The following is a 20,796-nucleotide window of genomic DNA, read 5'->3' on the forward strand; positions in this document are numbered from 1 at the left end:
TATCTGTTTTATGGAATAAACATGTACTATTATGTAAAGTGCGTTTGTCTTTTGATTTTGCCATTAGATAAGGAACTTTCCGTTTTGACTTTTCTTTGCAGTAATCATATCACTTTTGTATAAGGCTGTGATCAGTGTTTTCAAAGAGGGGAAGGTCTTATCTCAAATCCCGTATGACAAACCGTTATAGAACCGTCACATAGTTTACGTCGTAATTTTATTGTGTGTTGTAATGTGGTAGTCTTATTTACATTCACCGAACGAATTGCTTTATTTTTTATTGCAACTTGTTTGCGACTCTCTTTTGAAGGAACTCTCACATCTTAGTGGCTCAACCTCTAAAGATGCGAGAGTGAAATGTAATTGTTAATCTTTGGCGTGAAAAAAAAAAAATGAAAAAAAAAAAATGGAAGAAAACTCGAAGATAGCATAACATTTCTTCTGTGCCCTATAAATACCGGTGCCTAAAAAGCAACTGTTAAGGTATGCGAGGGTGTGTAGAATCAAAGCCAATACGGGTAAGTATGACACGATAAATCGATTTTTTGAGTTAATGTGAGCAACAACTATTTATTACTTTACTTGATCAACTACTGCAGATATTAGTTTTCCGGTTTATTTAACCCTAATAATTCGGAATCTTCCCTTAATCAATTAACTCTTATCCTCGCCAGGTTAGTTAAGCCATAACAGAGCACCAGACTCAATCAACTGATTTATTGGGATCGCAGGTCTGAATCTGAATATGCTTGAACTATTTTCAACCTGGTTTTAGCAGAGAGCAATCAGCCGATAATGACAATGGTAGAACCTGTAATTCAGCTGTGCTCTTAGATTGTAAATTACCCTAATTTATGAAACACTAATAGTACATTAATTCATACAAAAGGCAAAAACAAATAAAATGAAAATCGAACGAGAAATCTAAGAAAAGCAATGCAATAGTATTACTTTGGAGTCGATGAAAAACATGATTCTATTACATTGATACTCTAACTAAAAACGCATAAAGGTGCACAAATATTGTAAATTAATGGTATGATCACATCAGAATAAACAGAGCATAAAAGGATGAAATAAAAAGTTGAGAAAGAGCTTTGTGCACGTGAACACGTGTATATTGCCCCCAGATGTGTTTTTAGTTATTGTTCGGTGAGTTGCTGTCTCATTGACGTTTACACCAGCACTTAATTATTCGCATTGCATCTTGTTCTTTTGAAAACCATTTTCTTTTCATTAACAACATTATCATGAAAATGTACACAATACCAGTTTCTTCGTTTCTGTCTAGAAACTGACTATGTGAAAGATACGTCTTTGATGTACATGAAACATATTGTTCTAACATTTATTGAAAGAAAATCAAAGAAACTTTTACCCTCATCTGTTACAGAAAAATCAAGAGAATATCCGACTGTTTATTGACGAGATAAATCTCAAAATAGTTTTGATCCCTTCTATTTATTTTACATGAATCAGTTTTAAGCGCCGTTTTGATAACCAGACGTCAACAACAATTAGTCCGACATATACTATACTCAGCAATCTGGGACCATTAAACACTGTCTTACGGCTCTAACAAGAATATTTATAGAACTAGTAAAATAAATGTTTATATGATGGATGTTTTCACATGTTATAATTGACCAATGTTAATCATTCACTATAAGTTTGATAAACTATACATATGTTTGTCTTAGAGGGTTAACGTTTTTGCACATCTTGCAGCGTACATTATTGTATTGGTTGTAGTAATAAAACTGACGAATTTTCATTATCAATCGTGTCTTTGAGTAAAGACATTCTTTTTAATGTGTCATTTGTTTATATTGCGCACTTATTACAGTGTTATGGGTATACACAAATGGATATGGTTTTAAATGATGAACTAGATGCATATACGTATTTGAAAATATTAAGTCAAATACAGTTGCATTAATATAAAGTTTCTTTAATTGCGTAATTAGATATTAAAGTTAAAAAATACTTTTTGAACAGTACGATTCTTTTCAACAATCATGTCATAAAAAGAAACTTCGAAAATATAAAATAAATAGTCAAATTAAAATTCTATTTTCTAAATTAAGCGAAAGCTACATTATCTGAAGACATTGAAATTAACCCTACTAACAAGCACGATACAATACACCAGAGAAAACAATTAATTTATCTGTATTTTATAATATAGATTTTACTCTGTAAACTTTTACTTTATAGTTAAGTTGATCGATGTGATATTAAGTGAGAGACTCATAAAATTGAAACAATGCAAACATGCAAACAAATACAAATGTAATAAAATATGTTTCCGTATAATACAGAGTTTTATCATTTTTAAATTAAAATCTAGTTCTTAGTCTGAGTAAAGTATACGAACACATATTCCTACAAATTTGTATAACTATAATCGTGATAATAGACTTCATCAGGAATGCAAGATTCTAAATTTGAAGGAATTCAATCTATAAACAGTCAGTCGGAAGCACAACCACAATTGTCGTATAATATATAGTACAATGTATATTATATCAGGCTTGAAAAAGACGAGGTCTATTGTAAGAAGATCTTAACTTTGCATGGCGAATAGGCTATCAAAACTTATCTCTACCCTATAGTACAGTGTATATTATATCAGAATTGAAAAAGATGAGGTCTATTGTAAGTAGGTCTTAACTTTGCATTAGGAAATTGTTAATTTTGATTGAAGTGCATTTATCAAAATTTATAAACAGAACGTTACCAAAAGTTTATGATTAGATAGATACGAAGAACTATCAGAAGCCCTAATTTTAGACAAAATGGAACTACGGTTACTAATACATCAACGGTTTACGAACACACCCAATACCTCTACCCTAAAGTATATTATATTAGAATTGAAAAAGATGAGGTTTATTGTAGGAAATGGTAGCTGGAAGCTTAAGATGATTAAAATGATTAACTTTAGTCACATACAACAGTTCCTATTGCATATATATATACATGCGTTTGTTTTGGATCCTGAACTGTACATGAGTTGGACGGCATTGATCCTGATAAAAGCACATATTCTCACTCACGTGATCTTACATCATTGTGTATAGATTCACGTTTAAATCACTACATATCTTCACAAAAGCTCCATGTATTGGCTTGCCTCAGAAAAGAGATAGATTTTTGACACCAGTTGTTTACTATTAAATGCCAGTTAAGATAAACTTCTAAAATTGTGTTTATGATAAATGATTAAATGCAATATAAGAATGTCGGTGCCTCTGTAAGACTTACGTGCATTGAAGACATGACTGTTAGATACTCAATTCAAATGTCTAGAATACATAAATACTACTGACCAAGAAGAACTAATCCATTATTGTCGATTCCAGGGTTCTGACTTTGAGCAGATACAATTACAATACATTGTATTCAACAATTTATTACTAATATATATATTTAGCAGAGGCTAATGTGAGCGAATGTAGACGAAACACAAACTAAAAAGTTAAAACAAAAACAACTTTTAGTTAAATTGTCGTCGATTGAGATAAATTAAAAACTGAATTTTTGTTAGTCTTTCGCTCAATTAAACCTTTATATTATTGTCTTATGATTTCAGTATCGACTGCATGGATAATCGCGTCTTCTTTTGTATGGTTTAATTGCCCCAAAATCCGTGGCTTTTGCTGAGAAATGATTCCATGTTTGTGCATGACAAAATTGCGTTAATTTGTAATTTCCATGAAAATTTAATGTAATGTCTAAGGCTTGTTTATCGTGGAAATAACGATGGTATATATAACATTGCGTGCACGAATGTTTGATAGTGAGCGTAATCAGGTGTCATTTGGGGTTGCTGTCACACTGAGATTTGCACCATGCATATTTTCTGTAATTCACATAATAAATAACACCATTACGCCATTACATGATATTGGATATCATACATTTATTATGATTTACTATGAAACAGTGCTGAAAGATCTCACTCCTAAATTATTGGAAGCTATCATTTTGCATTAACCAAACTAGCATGGTGTAAATAATATACACCGTTCGCAGGCTAACGCCACCAGGGGTGTATCGAATACATATAGACTAAGTTATTAAGAACATTAGCAGAAATCCATCATATTACGTATTGAAAGTATAAAAATTGTTAAATCTAGTAGATAATGTGATTGTTTTTTTAATCAAAAACGATCAGAACAGCCACAGTCCTTCGGTAATTTTACCACATCTGACACATTTGTATAGATATTAGTATGTCAACCATTCGAGACTACTATTGTAAAAAAGGAGCAAATGTTTGACTGCGATTTATTGTAGAAACAAATGGCTCAACATCTTAATGTTTGTCATTTAAGATTACAGTATACCGTTCATTCCTTCGATACCAGACTATGTCTTGCCTATAGATAGGAGCAGAGTTATCCTTTTATTTAGGGTACTATTGTTCTGTTAAATAATGATCTTTGAGGTGAAATTGAGGGATGAAAAATTACAAAAATGTGCAGAATTATGTGTTATGTTTAAACACAATTGAAACTGCTAATTATAACATTTTTCCTCTTTATGTTGCAGGCTGGTTTTATCTATAGGGCATACTCTAATCTGTTGTGTAGGAAAGGTCAAGATGCGTTAAATGTCGCAAGGTAAGTTAGTACATAGTCTTTATATTACAGTACATTTATGTGTACGATATGAGATATTTGATGGTTAATGAATGAAGAAAGAACTTTACTAGTTTCGAGCGTCCGAATTGCTTTTCTGAGCATACTTTCACAAAGAACGTTCAAGACCAAATATTTAAAAGGTCCGGGAACAATAATGACATAGACATGTTAGGGGCTCTATGACCAGAAGTGACATTAACATGACAGTAAAAATTATAATTCTTAGAGTGTTAGAACCTTATTTTTGTTCGAATAATTTCTTAATTATTTAACGGGGTAAATAAAAATAATGAATATATGGTAATGAGGACATTTAACCGGATGAAAACTACATTTATATGCTTTGAAAAACAACAAAATACAGTAATGGTTTCTATATGCATGTCAGCTATTCATTGCCATACCAGTAGTAATATACATATCCGTTTATTTCATTTCACTGTAGTTGTAAATATCATATTTTACTACGAACAACATAGCCATGTCAAAATAAAGCTTTCAAAATGCCAACAGACGGCTCAAAAGTTTACATCAATTATGTTAAAATACAAGTATTTTAAACGATTTCATAAGTATATTGTACATCTCTGGGTTCTGTTTAATGTAAATGCAATTACTACTTGTCCCCGATAACCCTCAGTTTTCCTTTTATTGTTTTAAAACACGCATCTTTACATACTGTCTGATAAATTGGTTTGCAATTCTTGTTATTTCTACAATAACTCATGATATTATTTTACAGTTTACTTCGTTCTTCAAATAGATTTCATGTGAACAAAATTCTAGTTTGAATAAAATTATTTGAAACACAAAAAGCACGAACTTACCATTTTTTTACATCATTTTGATGTGTCATATGTCAGCTCAAGAAACAAAGGAGATTGTATTGATGACAGTATTTTTTAAATTTTTAATGTTACTTCTAACATCTTTGAATTAAAGTATAAAATAGAAAATACAGTCAAACCTGCTCAAGAGACCACATTATTAGGCAAAAAAAAAACAACAAAAAAACAGTGTTATACGACCCATTAATTTTAAATCCCTCTGTAGTACATTTCATATAAATTGAACCTGTATTAAAATACCACCTGTCTTAAGAGATCACTTTTTTGCTCTCCCATAAGTGGTATTTTATACAGGTTTCACTGTATATATATAATAATGTAATACAGTACATTAAAATCGATTGTAAATGTTGTTCCTTTATTTCATTTGCAGACAAGCTTGTGACATAGATGAAGTAACATTCAGCACGGCATTTATTGATACAGAGTTACGACACAACCCTGTCGACGAGGAATCCATCTTAAAACTCGCACAAGCTGCTTCAAATCTCCTACGTAAGTTTAAAATCATTAAAATTAAAGCAAAATGGTTATATATTCTGTTTAAGAATCAAACCAACTTTAAACAATTAACACTGCACTGGAATTGTGCGTTAACCATCAGATTCTTTTTGCATTATTTTTATGGAAAGTACTAACATTGAAATACGGATTATTCACGACGAAGAACTTAAAGCAATGTCGTATTACAAGTATTTGGAACAGAGAGTTGTCATGAAACTTCTGTATTCTTTTGTCTCGATCCTATGTACCATTATTTTTCAGGGCAGCCCAAATGTCCCGCCTTTTATCCAATTTGAGAGAGCCATACATGTACCTTGAAAAACTTCTTAATGTATGCATGGTGCATTTGTTCTTGGCCTGAACATACATGAAGTTTATATATATTTACCACTGGACGTAAATCAAACAACAATAATGTATTTTGGTTAACTTAACGTTACGAGAATTTTCTATGAGCAAATTATTCAATTGTAGACTCACAATCAGGCTTTTTGAAAATGGTTTCTAGAAAGGACTATTGCACATTACATTTGTGTCAATGACCTTATGTGCTATGCACTTTCCTAGCTGCAACAACAATGATCCACGATGTTATTGAAGGTTAAAATCTGAAAGCGTTGTTATTTGAATTAATAAAGGACAAAGTTAATCGTGATAGGACTGGAAATCTTTTATTATTTAATTTTAAGCAGGTGTTGATGATTCGTTACAAATCTGTTTTAAATAATTCCCACCTACAAACATTCAACCTTTGCATTAAATCTAATAAATGTAGAATTTATAGGTTGTTGTTCAACCCTCTTTATGTAGTAAAACCCAATTGATTGGTATGGAATGCGACTTATTACTTGTATTGTTAGAGAAGGTTTCGGCATAATGAAGCCAAGGGTTAAAAATGCAGCTATCGTAGTGTGATCATATATCTCTTATGTAAATATGAATTGCAGAGATTACAAGTATAAGCTTATGACCAAAATCATTTATTAACGAGGATTACTTTTCAATAACAATACGTTTTATAGATGGAGGTCAAAGGAAATAAATTTAAATGAAATACGAGGAATTTCAATTTTATTGATCTTAATTTCGGAAAGTAATCTAATTCAATATAACTTTTCTGTAATTTCAGTCTTGGGGTTTCTTTTCTGTTTGGTATATGTACCACAGACACCCCTATATTAATCATTTGTACCTTTACAATTCTACGTGAAAGTGAATTCGCACTGCATGTTACAGTGTGTTGCATGGACACTTATATATTATATGAAATTCTTCAAAATATTTTTTTCTGAATCATTGGCCAGTTAAATGATAGAACATAAATAAAAACATTTGCCACTGGAAGATAAACAACACCCAAACAATCAGTTAACATTCCCCATTTCCATTCTCAACACTCAGCTAATAAACTAAACGGTTATACAAAATCAAAAAATCACCAGCTTATTGTTTGATAGTTTTAATTAAATTTCTGTAAAAACAGTTCTCTGAGTCTGTTTGACAGACATACTTTTAATCAGCAGATACACGTCATTGCCGTGTGTTGACGGTGCTCCATTAATTGTACCCTTGTCCTTAAAAAGAAGTATGGGCGGATTATATATGATAAGGTAGGAGTCACGGTCACAGCACATAAAAGTGCAACTGCAACAACTTCCTGAGTACCATATATATAGTATGGTGTATGGGAACACATTTGTTAGTCACTCTTTAAAATATCTGTTTTATAACCTTTAAGTTTTGTACCGAAAACACGTTCAGAAAAAAATACACACTGAATTTGGCATGTAACAGCAAAGGAAACTATTTGCCCTTATTCAACATAATTGTCTTTTTTATAACCTAATTGTTGTGTACCGACAACACGTCCAGAATAAGTATATCTCGTTGTATCGTCAGCTGCGTTGTCATTTATTGCTTCTTTAACAGTTTTGTCATTTTAAGATTTTTTTTATTAGTTTTTCTTTATATATTTAAGACGGAGGAGTGTGTGCTTAGCTTTTCCTTGTTGTCTCATTATTTTAAAATGACAAAAGAAAATATCATAAGTTATTTCGTACAAACAGATGCGACATTGTTTTTCAATTGACTGATCAGCATGAAAATTCAAAATAGACTTTTACTGTTTGTATTCAATCCCGACTATTAGCCTCAGTGCACTTGTATAAACAGGAACTGGTACAATTATGTAAACCGAATTATCAGTACGTTAACTTATCTTAATATTGACCATCAAAAGGTGCGTCTCAATCTTCAAAATTTCAATGAACGCAATATTTTTATCGTCAAAAACTTTATGGCAAGGATATAGATATTTTTAGTTGGTCAAAACATAATTTAAAAAAAAAAAACCAAGAATTTACCTAACAGAATTGCGTGTCACGATGGGGATTACAGAACACAGAAAGCCAATACTATAGAAAATAAACCATATATGCAAGGAAGAAAGTAAGGTTTTCTGGGATTTTTCTAATGGCTACGGTTGTTTGTGAAATTTTTATGGTTTTCCGCAACCAACTGTCATCCAAGAATAAGATGATTTACAATCTTTTAATTTTTTTTTCCGTTTCTAGCATTGTTTGTGCACACGTTTTGTTAGGTTTTCAGAAAGATCTAATGAAACTCACTTGCAATCAAACAAGAACAGTTATTGTGCAACTCTTTGTGTAATTTGTGTATAAATGTTTTCTATTTGATTATTTGTACAACAATTGTATGCATATGAATAGCCCCTCCCCCCTTTTCCCCACCTAATTTATTTTTATCACTATTGACACTATTCACAACAAAAGAAAGAAAACAAAAAAATAAAAGAAATGCAAATGTACTCAAAAACGTTGTCCGTATTTGACATGTTGTTTTCCAATTACTTGTGTATTCTCTTAATCATCCCCACATACATATTGATAATTGCTTTAAAACAATACAAAAATCTAATTATTAAAATGACAGATTTATTGCAGTTTAGATTCAATTGTCGACAATTAAAATGAAAAACCAGATTTAATTGAAGCAATGCTGTACAATTGTAAGTGCAAATATAGTGGATGAGCATTGCATAGTTTTTCCTTCATAAGTTTATATCTAAGCAAGCTATTGAAATTCAAACAAAATGGTTGTTTTCTAAAGCATTCCGGTATTACCCATAATATCATAACGGAATTTATGTTTTTAGCCATTAGTGCGAAGTAACTATTCCAGTCTTTTACAGCAAGTTAATTAGACGGTAACCATTTTATAAATTTAAAACACAGATAGCAGGTGCTTTGTCCTTCGTTTAATGTACAATTGGTGACAACATTAAATCTGCCTGTGTTGTTAATGAAGATAATGACTTGAGATTAATTTGTTTCGCTCCGACATGGAAATTAAGTATTGTCTTTAAATGGGTTTGTTTTGCTGTCGAATATGTATTTAGAACATTCCATCAGTATTGTCCTTCTGGGAAGCTTGACTGTAAGTAAAAATAATAACTACGTGCCAAAAAATTTTCCAGTAAACAATTACCTTCAAGGGAGTTACCGTATGTATAAATCCACATGCGATGAATCAGTTCCATCTGTGGTACATTAATTAAGTTTAGTATAAAAAAAATTGATTTCTTTAATTGACTACATGCAACACCTTCCTGCTATACCAAGGTCAAACTCTTATAAACTCCAACCCTCTATCGACTATAAACGGCAATTGAACCAGTGTCTGGTGATATTTTATTGCTGTTTTCAAATGCATCTTAAGAAACACAAAGAATATCAGGTTATTCACAAAAAAAATCAGTACAAAATTTATATGTACGATAAATCTAGATAATCCTTTTGATGTGCCAAATGAACGCAGATTCGTTAAAGTTTGTTCTAATTGTTTATGTCCATGATCCATGGCACTTTTTAGTAACCGCCTCTTGAGAATAAAAGAATATATATTTATAGAATGTTAATATTTTAGTTTATATATGAATAAATGTATAAAAAGAGTTACATTATTTATCTCAGCATTATTGTTTTCATTATGAAACATTGACTCTCAACGTTGACTTTAATTCTCTTGTGAACCTTTTGAATACTAGTAATGGGTATAAAATATGTCTTTCTCTGTTCGATAGTAAGTCACGTGCTGAGACGTTGTACATATTGTGGTGTGTAATATCTGAATGCACAGCTACATCATGTCCGATAAAGACACACAGATTTATATATTCAATTAGAATGTTGCGTTTTTTAAATATATATTTATGAAATTGAAAATGTTATCTTTGGGGTCGTCTGTATGTGTTTTTTTGAAATGCTTATATTTGTGATCCCACTTAGTACGCAGCGATGACTGCTGTATCCATATTTTGACTATTTTACCTCTTATGTCCTTTTGTTCCCGCATCGTTACAATATATAATGGTTATAATGAATTTGATGCGACTGTCATACAAGTGAGAGGTTTAGCGCTAAAAACCAGATTCAATCCACCATTTTCTACATTTGAAAATGCCTGTACCAAGTCAGGAGTATGACAGTTGTTATCAGTTCGTTTGATGTGTTTTATCATTTGATTAAGGTACTTTCCGTTTTGAATATTCCTTGGAGTTCAGTATTTTGTGATTTAACTTTTTGTTATGTTGCCATTGTTCTTTCTGAAATACTTAACACTGGAAAATTAATAACAATTAATATAAAAGAGGTAGGGGCATTACGGCCTGGTTTTGGCCCAAGAAAATACCAATTTTGACAACTATTTCAAATTGGCACATAATGTTTGGAAATACATAAGGTCATGAAACATAAATAAAATCGATAAAGATTTTTATCTGATGACGTCACAATTACTTCATAATATGTTAAAACGATGAAAAATACAGAATTTGTGCTCTTTCAATGGTTATTTTTATTATGGAAACATCGTGCACAGCCAAGAACAAGAAAATAATCTAAGAGAAGATTTGTTATAATTATTGACGTTATTTCACCAAATACAAAGTTGTTTGTGCACACATAATTTCGCATTCTAAAATTTATTAAAAATTTGATAAAAACAAGCAAAATCATTTAGCTTTGGCTTGTTTCTATGATAACTTATTTTCTTGTGAAATTTTTGTTCATTTTCTGATTACCTTGTAGCTTATTCTGGACACATTTAGGAATGTGTGATAACTTTTAAATTTGTAGTGATATTTGGGCCAAATAAGGGCCTTATTACCCCATATCTTTTAGTCAAATCCTTCAGTTTCAACTAAAATTTACAGTATCACAGGCTGATGTATGTACTTTCAGATTTCAAGAATATTTTAGTCAAGTCGTAAATGGCAAAAATGGTTCCGTAATGTGTTGTTGATAGAATTTGTTAAACGTTGAGTTCTTATCCAATTAAAAAAAGTAATTCTTTATAAGCATCAATAATAACATTAACGGTACCAATATTCCTGCACCAAATGCGTATTTTGACAATACATGTCTCTTCAGTGATGCTCATTGCCAAAATATTTGGATTCAAAGTTTATATAAAAGACGAAGAGCTATAATCCAAAGGTCCAAAAAGTATAGCCAAATCTGTGAAAGGAATCAGAGCTTTGCATAAAAGCAGACGAAACTGAATATATGTATGTTAAGGAAATCAAAACAATTTGTAAATATTCTAAGTAACTTACATTTGGCATTTATTTTTTGTGGAATTCATTATTATTTATACTTTTAAGATATCTTGTTATTTGTTTTTTGTTATTAGTTTTTTCTCAATCGATTTATGAATTTGGAACAGTGGTATACTTCTGTTGCCTTTATTTGAAGTCAGAAAAAAATATCTTTTTGGTCTAACAGCTCTTTGTAGAAAAAAAGATTGAAAACATAATTCAAATCAAAAAAGTTATTTGTTACAGTTTTAATGGAGGAAAATTAGAATCTAAACATTTGGTTTCACATGTAGAGCAGGATCTGCAATATCTCTAGAGCACCTGAGATCACCCCTGAATGTTTGTTAGGGATACTTGAATCTTAGTTCTTAATTTTTATTGTTTTCTATTTTGTATAATGTAGACTGTTTGTTTTGTCGTCTATTTTTGCCATGGTTTTGTCAGGTTTTTTTTATCGACTGGTGAGTTTGATCCACCATTTTTTTACATAATGCACCAAATCAGGAATTTGACTATTGCTATCAATATTTTTGATGTGTTTGAGCATTTGATTTTGCCATTTAATTAGCGACTTTGAGTTTTGAATTTTCCTTTGAGATCACTATATTTGTGATTTTACTTTTTTAAATACCTCCTTGGTTTCTTCCCCCCTTAACTTTAAGAAATTGACCTAACAATTTTAGTTTTTTTTAGTGATTATTTATTTTTTTAATATTTGTGTTAGAAAAATGCTACTACTGTATATATTCAAATCATACATTTGTACTTTGTTTGGCCTTCAAACATTTTTATATGAGCGTCACTGATGAGTCATACGAAACGCGCGTCTGGCGTATAAAATTATAAGCCTGGTACCCTTGATAACTATTTGGTATGAAGGAAAACAACAGAATCTATAAACAACAATCATATTGTTTTGAACAAGGAAGAAATTATATATACCGTAAAACGCTGCCTTATCTATACAATGTAATAGAATTAACAACGATGTCTGCGTTATAATCAGAATCATACGTATTGTTTTCGACAAATTGTCAGTTAATATTAATCACTCTAGACTCCCATAAGGTAAAACTTCATGTAAGATTTTCTAAATTACTAAGTTTTACAATTGGTTTAAGGCAATTTCCATTCATTATAATCATTTCAGTGGAACTATCGAAGAATCTCGATGTAAAACGAGATTTAGTTATAAGACGAATACCTTTTTTATTATCGTGATTGGCTTCGTGTGCCAACATAAACGCCAGACTTTACAAACCTCTGTGAAATTAGTTTTCTAATCATGTTTTATGCATTCGTTTGGAGAGGACCAATTTCCTTAAATACGAAAAGTCTAAATTAGACGACGGTTAGACAATTGGGTTTCCTACTAATGAGAGCTTATTGATAAAGTCTTTGGCATTCCAATCGAAATTTCATCTCACAGGAAAAATAATCTCGTGTTGTTTTTTTAATTTGCGCTGAAATCCGCATGTTCTTACTATGTATTGAAGTAAACAATCAACGTCTAATGGTGCTATATATCCATATATGGATCGTCATATATATTTAGCTAGATAAGATATCAACCTTTAGGGATATAATTGCTTCTAATTCGTTATGAACTATTGACTTAAAAAGATGTTTTACTACTACATTGTTAACGGTACGATGTATAAAGTTACTCAACAAGAATGTTATATATTAATATGCATTTGGCAGAGATGATAACCCGGTTTTTCATCATATGAATTATTGTGACAATAGTAGCTCCTGGACAAGTTTAACTAGCTATATACATTCAACTGTTAAGCTGAAATAGCACAATAGTAAGACTAGCTGTTAGCATACTAAAATCATTGAAAAATAACTTGAATGTTCAATTATTTACTATATTTATATGCATATTTGCTGTTCATTTGTAATATGTTATACTGATCGAGCCCGAAGTAGATCAAATAACACATATGTCATACGACAGAGACCTGTTGTTACTTGAACATAATAGTTTCTGAATTAACAGGCTAAGTTAAATAAAAATCAACTGCATGTATTCATTCTTACGTTATATAAACTATTACGCAATGTTTAAATATGTACATATTCATAGATTGTATTAATGATTCAACAGCGAATAACAAGACTGTTGTTTGACATTATATTAAATCTACCCTCGAGTATTTCAGTAGAGTTAAAGGCGATCATAAATTCACTTTCCACAAAAAGAGTTTGTACATTCGTTAAATGTTAATTGGTCAACATTTCAATAATATACATAGCTATAAAAACGAACGATTTGAGCTTCTTTGATCAATATACTAGTACACTGTTTTCATTTGTGATAACGGCCCCCAAAAATGACAGTCTTGGAAATAATCTGAGAGAATTACATTTATGAGAGACTCTCAACATGAACAAATATGCCCCTAATTTTAAAGAGTAAAGTCGTGATTTTTGTTGTGAATCTGAGGTCTAAAAGTGTAAATTGTATTTGATCGATCCCACCTTTGATAAACTTGGAGTTGTTTACTAATGACATACTGTACCACTTGAACACAATCTGATTGTGCATTCTGTTTATAGAAATACTCTTAACGATCTGTCACTCAATATTAGGTATAAACTTGAAATGCGATGACAGTACATGCATTGATTCTTACTTGAAGCTATTGATATGCTTTATACTCTTATCGGATTCCTGTACTCATCGTAGATACTTGTTTATAAGTAGAAACTATAGATTTTGGCTTATAGTACACTTGTAGATCAAATACATTCTTATGTTTCAACAAGTTATGGATTCAGGAGTGTCATACGGTTGTACTTTTTTAAGTGCGGATTAAAATCATTGGAAGTAATACAATATAGATTAGATATGAATGCACATTATGCAATACTATAAAAAAAGCGATAATGTGAAAAAAAGGAAAATAGGATAATACAGTGATATAAAGACAAGAAAAAGTAAAACCACAAAAATACTGAATTCTGAAAAAAAATCAAAAAGAAAGTCATGGCAAAAGCTCAAACACATAAAACTAATGTATACAACTAGTACTGCAATACTTGGTACACATATTTTCTTCTGTAGAAAATGGTGGATGAAACCTGATTTTAAAACTAGCTAAACCTCTCATTTGTATGAAAGTCGCATCAAATTCCATTATATTGACACCTATGTGTGAACAAAACAAACAGACATAATAGGTGAACATGTCATAAATATGGGTACAGCAGTCAAACAATAAAAATAGATATACATAAACAAACTATAACCATTAAACCACATACTCTCGATGAATATACTCGGCTGAATTTATTCCCGTGACATTGTATTGTTGAATAATTACATTAGATGTATGTTTCATTATAAATGTAATACTTTATTCTGATTGGCTAACTGCACATCACGTGTTATTCTGTAAGCAATTGCATCACTCAATAAAACTTTTCATTCATGATAACACGTGGTTCCACAATAAAGTGCACAGGTGAATTAAATAAAAACAATATAAACTTCGTGTTTTCTTGATCATAGCTAAAAAATGCAATTATAAGTATTGAATGCTTCTTTTTGTAACTTCATAGGGTTGTAAAAGCGTTGACCGTGCACACATTTTTAGAATGAAGCGCAAATGTACTTCGGTCAACGCTTTTACACCCCAATGAATTTACAAAAAGAAGCATTCAATTCTTAATTGCAAACTTGTTTTGAACCTTTAATACACGACGTTTACATAAGCAAGTTCAAATTACATAAATCATTAATTCAAGCAATTAAGGAATACAGTTTCCTTAGTTATTGAAATTAATTGTAAACAAAGCTTAACGATGTTCTGATTGTATATTTGTTTTCTACTCGAGATAGAAATCTTGGAATCGCGATGCTAAAAATCAGGCTAATAACCAAACAGAATGAGTATTTGACGGTCGTGTGATTTTAGCTGTAATTAGAATCAAGGAATCATTAGTAGTAGATTACATATGCAACCAATTTGTCCTTTTCCATATAGAATTTCGATGTAGAAGGAAACAGTAGATTGTTGATTGACAAACCACACTTAATGATTTACTTTTGTCTTAATTTCTTACAGAGTCCCCAATGATTTAGTTAATAATCAATTGCAATAGTTGCCTGAATAGTTTGTGTTGCAATGCTTGGAGTTGGATTTGTGTTTCTAATACTTTAAAGTATGAATACGAAATAAGGATGTTTATGATTTATGCATTTTTATCCGTCTTTTACAACAATGAAATCGTTAACTGATATTCTGGTTTGTTTGACGGATTTTAACTTCTTGTAACACCACGAGGACATGTCTTGGTTTTAGAATATGACCACACCTACTTGTACGTCCATCATCGTCCGACATTGTATTGTTTAGAGAGGATATGGCGCGGAATGACCACACCTACTTGTACGTCCATCATGATCGTCCGACATTGTATTGTTTAGAGAGGATATGGCGCGGAATGCTGAAAAAACATAACTAACTGAAAAGGAAGGCATAGGAAGTTTCTGTTTAATTGTTACCTCTCTGTACGTGAGATACCCCGATACATATTTGTATAACCGTCTGTACATGACCTTATGTATGACAAAATAATTTTAACCCTCCCGACGTTTAAGGTTTCGAATTGTTCTCCGGAAGCCTTCAAGCATTTCGTCCCTTACCTTGAAATCCAACTTTTAACTATTAATTATTGTTAAACTGGCGGTAGTATCTGAAAAAAATTAACATTGTTGTATATTCGACTGACTTTCACAAAAAAGTAGTATGAGATCAAATACTGGTAATTCATGAATATTTCAGTATAGCATTATCAGTTTTAGTCAATTTGGTGTAAAAAAAAAAGCCCCAGCATGGATGTTAGGCAAATAGATAACACAAGTTGTCATTGCTGGAATATGGATCACATAAAATGTGCTGTTATAGTCCAACCATACAAACAACATAGTCGGTATATAGTATATAGAATGTGGGACCAGATGCAATCATATCAGCAGGCTTAATACATTTGGATTCCTTTAACATGTTTTTAAAGTAGCTGCAAGCATTGTTTGAATTGATAAATATTGTTGTTTTTGAAGTTTGTAGTTGTGCTTTTGTCATTTATCATTGGACTTTATTTTGGTATTATGTGATCTTATTTTCTAGTTTTAGATATACATGTTTTTGTAACATGCTTAACTCCTATGATGGAAATTGAAACTGGTTGTGTTGATTTCTTAAATGATAAGTTTAACTCAGTAACAAATATTAATTTTAGATGCCTGTACCAAGTCTAAAACCCCCTCAGTGTCTTGTTTCATTTGCCAATATCTTTAAAGTTCGGTTGAAAAAAGAATGTTATAGAAATAGTCGGGTTAGGTAAGAGCAGAAAAGTCAGTTGTGACGTATACCAACTGAGACATCATATTTTTTGAATAGTGCTTTTTTTTATCAAAATAAATATGAACAACGGTATGACCTGATACAGAAGTTACTCGCACGAATAATCTTATATTACATCTTTGATCAAAATTCTTTATGATTATTCGTGTGTATAAAAGCGTCCCATTGGCAGCTAATTCGGTGTGTTTAATTTCAATGTGGGTACTCGTCATAGAAATATCCTTGTTTAACATATATATATGGATGTAGATGATTTAGGTCAAAATTTGATCTGTTACTTACATATGTACATAAATAGATTGTGTATAGCACACCGATATGTTGTGTTCATTTGAGTTGACAAAGGAGATTTAGTTGTCCATTTGGTAGCCTATATTTAATTTAACCGAAGCTAACATAACATGAGTGCCATAATATTCCATTATAGTGAATTGTTCCTAAATATCCCTAATTTGGAAAATTATCTCTTTTGAAAAAACGGAAAATCAGTAGCAAGTTAACTTGCTTCGGAAGACTTTTCTGAGAGTAATTGCTAACTTTGAATGTGCAATTACTGTATGATAAGACGGATTACAAACGATTGTCTATGGTGTATAATAATGTCATGTTCTGTAAGTTATAATGATCACATTCGTTCTTTGTATAGAAATCTAGAATAACATAAATAAGAATAAATTATACCAAGGCCAATACCAAATATAATATTAACAAAAATACCGAACTCTATGGCAAATTCAAGAAGAGGAAGTCCTAACTGATTGAATAGAAACAACTGTTATATTCCTGAATTGGAACAAACATTTTTCAATAAAAATAGTAGGTTAAACCTGGTTTTAAAACTAGCTTTACTTCCCATGTGTATAACTATTGTTGATAATTCCGTTAAATTGTCAAAACAGGAAGAGCAAACCAAACAGGCATAGACTCCGTGTTGAAGACCGTACTTTGACCTATAATGGTTTAAATGTATAAATTGAGACTTTGATGGAGAGTTGTCTAATCGGTACTCGTATTACATCTTCTTATATCTATAATACTAGGTTAATTAACAATAAATCGGATATTGTAGCTAAAAACTATGTACATATACTTCACAAACAAACAACAGAAGTGACAAGCAAATTTAAACAGTTAAACACATTATTCTGACAAAGACGACAACATAAAAGGTGTAGTAGATACTACATTTAACAATCAAACCAACAGAAAAGTTTTTGTCGTTGATAGTACATACCGTATTAGAACTGTTGTTAATAAAAAAAAAAACAATTGGAAGATAGACAAAATCATGGAAAAAAGAGAAGATAACTACAAATCAACCGACACAAAAACGAAAATTAAGACAAAGTTAAATAAACCACATTTGATAATATGTACTCGCAGTTTTTGTTCAAATACACTGTCCCATCGTATTGCCCGTACAATTAAATTAATATACAGTGATAAGTCGCATTTGGTATACGTAGAACAACAAGGTAAGTAGGACTTGGTGGCGGCTTCTATCAATGGAACATATCTGTTGTCAATTATGACATTGATACTAGTATTTCATAATTTCAACCATTGCCAAACATTATCAGAATTCCCGTAAAACATTAGAACTCTCTTTAACTTTACTATTTTAAACCCACAACTAAACTTCCTCCCGCAAACAACTATTTTAGACCTTGCACTTACATTTAGACGTAAAGCGTATTAAATATAAAAATAAAAGTTTGATTGTTGATTTTTATTCCAGCTCTTTCTCTCACCCCATTTTGAAATGTTTGACAGAATCAGTAGTTTAAATGTTCAAATGTGAATGTTAACTTAAACTTAATCGTATGTATCAAGCGGTTCATGTCAAAATTGTAAATTATTAAGGTTTTATCATACAATTTCAGAAACGGACCTATCAACATGTCTAAATCAGTTGGGTCAGGAGTATGTAAAGTTATGTCTGGCAGAATACGGCAAAGCTCTTGGCATGATGGGTAGTAACATGGTGGAATTTTTCAGTAACTTAGATGGATTGCATGAGGAAATATGTAAAGCCCCACAGTTTAAGAATCAAACTCCACCCTCGTTTCGATGTGAAAATAAGTTGGACAATGTTGATATGCATTTTTATTCTGACAAGCGTCGTCTATTATCTTATTATGCAGGAATTGTTCAAGAAATCGCTGAACTTTTATGTCAAGTGCAGATTGACATAGTGATTCAGCCAAGCGAATCGCCTTCCGGAATTCATCATGTCTTTCATATAAATTCTTCACAACAACGCAACAGTAACAATAACTGCACGATATGTGTTCATCAATCGACATATTCGAGCAAACCGTCCGATTTAAAGATTGGGATATCCACTTTTTGTGAGGCTTGCCCTTTTCATGTGATAATAGACAGAAATCTAAAAATAGTACAACTTGGAAAATCTCTCATGAAAGTCATAGCCTCTGACATTCAAACAAAAGGTTTGAACTTTGAAACCTACTTCAGCATTACTCGTCCTAAGCTCGACCAAATAACATTCTCAGCACTTCTTTCAAGGGTGAATTTCTCATTTGTATTGGAGAGTAAATGCGGATCAAAGTTACAACAGGTAGGTTGACAATTATTATACAAATACGAAGATGTCGTATGATTGCCAATTGCCAATGCAAAAACTCTCCACCAGAGACCAAATGACATAGAGGTTAAACACTATAGATCGACGTACAGTCTTCAACAACGAGCAATTTCCATACGGCATCATCAACTATAAATTCAAAGCCCTTAACTGACAAACAGTAATAGAAACCAAAAGACAAAAACTTAGGGCCTGATAATGAATGAAAAACCAATATGATATACAGCAACAAACGACCCCCCCTCCGTATTACAGACTCATTATTTGGGAAAGGGAAATACATACAGAATGTGGCGGGATTGGACAAGTCTGCTGGCGCCAATCCTTCCACTTAAACTCTGATAGTAGGGAAATAGTACAACATATGAAAAAAATATAAAAAAATATAGAAAATATATTCTATATTTCATATATTTTACAGTTTTCATCCAGTACATCAAAGAAAATTGCAGCATGTACTTTAAAATGCAAGATGACTCAAAATAGGACAATTATTGAGTTTGTTTATAGGTTAAACACATTTAAACATTGCCAGTTTTTTCTAAATTTAAGTATCTCTTTAACGTCATTCACATGAACAGTGAATTAAAAAGCTAATTTAACTGGTGGTAATGTTAAGCCTTGTTATAACCTATGTATGATATGTGTCTATTTCTTTACTGATGTCAGCCAAGTATCCTTTACAACCGTTCCGCATCACATTTAATCCTATTACATCATCTATTAAGTCTTTTATATTAAGAATATTAATATCCAAACCAGCTGGGGTTTCCGTCTTTTATTGATTTTTATCAATGAAATTTGATACTTACTTTTTGGTTCACCCTCGTAAATACTGCGACGAAGGTTGATTCATGTCTTGTGATTGTACTGACGAACAGTAAAGACACATATAGTGCATCGTGTCAACACGTGCATTTTTTGTCCTCTTCATTTGTCTGGGATATACCATCTATGTAGAATTAGTTTATATGTCATTATTCTTCAAATGTAGCAATCATATCTGCTAACGCAAATCGTGATGATTTTTGGTTTTCTATAGAATCTTGTCAAAAATAGTAATAACGCGGATATTCTCGTAATAATGCAACAACGTTAATCAATACACACTTGAACGAACATAGTAATACTTAGAGTTGACGATCATTTAATGAATAAGTTGTAAACAAACATTAAAGGATAATTTTTT

The 20,796-nt window shown here is 31.3% G+C and overlaps 1 protein-coding gene across 1 annotated transcript in view; it reads left to right on the forward strand.

Moving 5' to 3' along the window:
• Window positions 1-20,796, forward strand: part of LOC143085052 (guanylate cyclase soluble subunit alpha-1-like) — a 61,452-nt gene that overhangs the window by 27,079 nt on the left and 13,577 nt on the right. The window contains exons 2-4 of the mRNA XM_076261196.1: window positions 4,561-4,631; window positions 5,874-5,995; window positions 18,883-19,580. Of these exons, the coding sequence (XP_076117311.1) occupies window positions 4,561-4,631; window positions 5,874-5,995; window positions 18,883-19,580 (891 nt within the window). The remainder of the gene's footprint in view (window positions 1-4,560; window positions 4,632-5,873; window positions 5,996-18,882; window positions 19,581-20,796) is intronic.

Source organism: Mytilus galloprovincialis, chromosome 8, assembly GCF_965363235.1.
Source record: "Mytilus galloprovincialis chromosome 8, xbMytGall1.hap1.1, whole genome shotgun sequence".
In the NCBI taxonomy this organism is placed as follows: domain Eukaryota; kingdom Metazoa; phylum Mollusca; class Bivalvia; order Mytilida; family Mytilidae; genus Mytilus; species Mytilus galloprovincialis.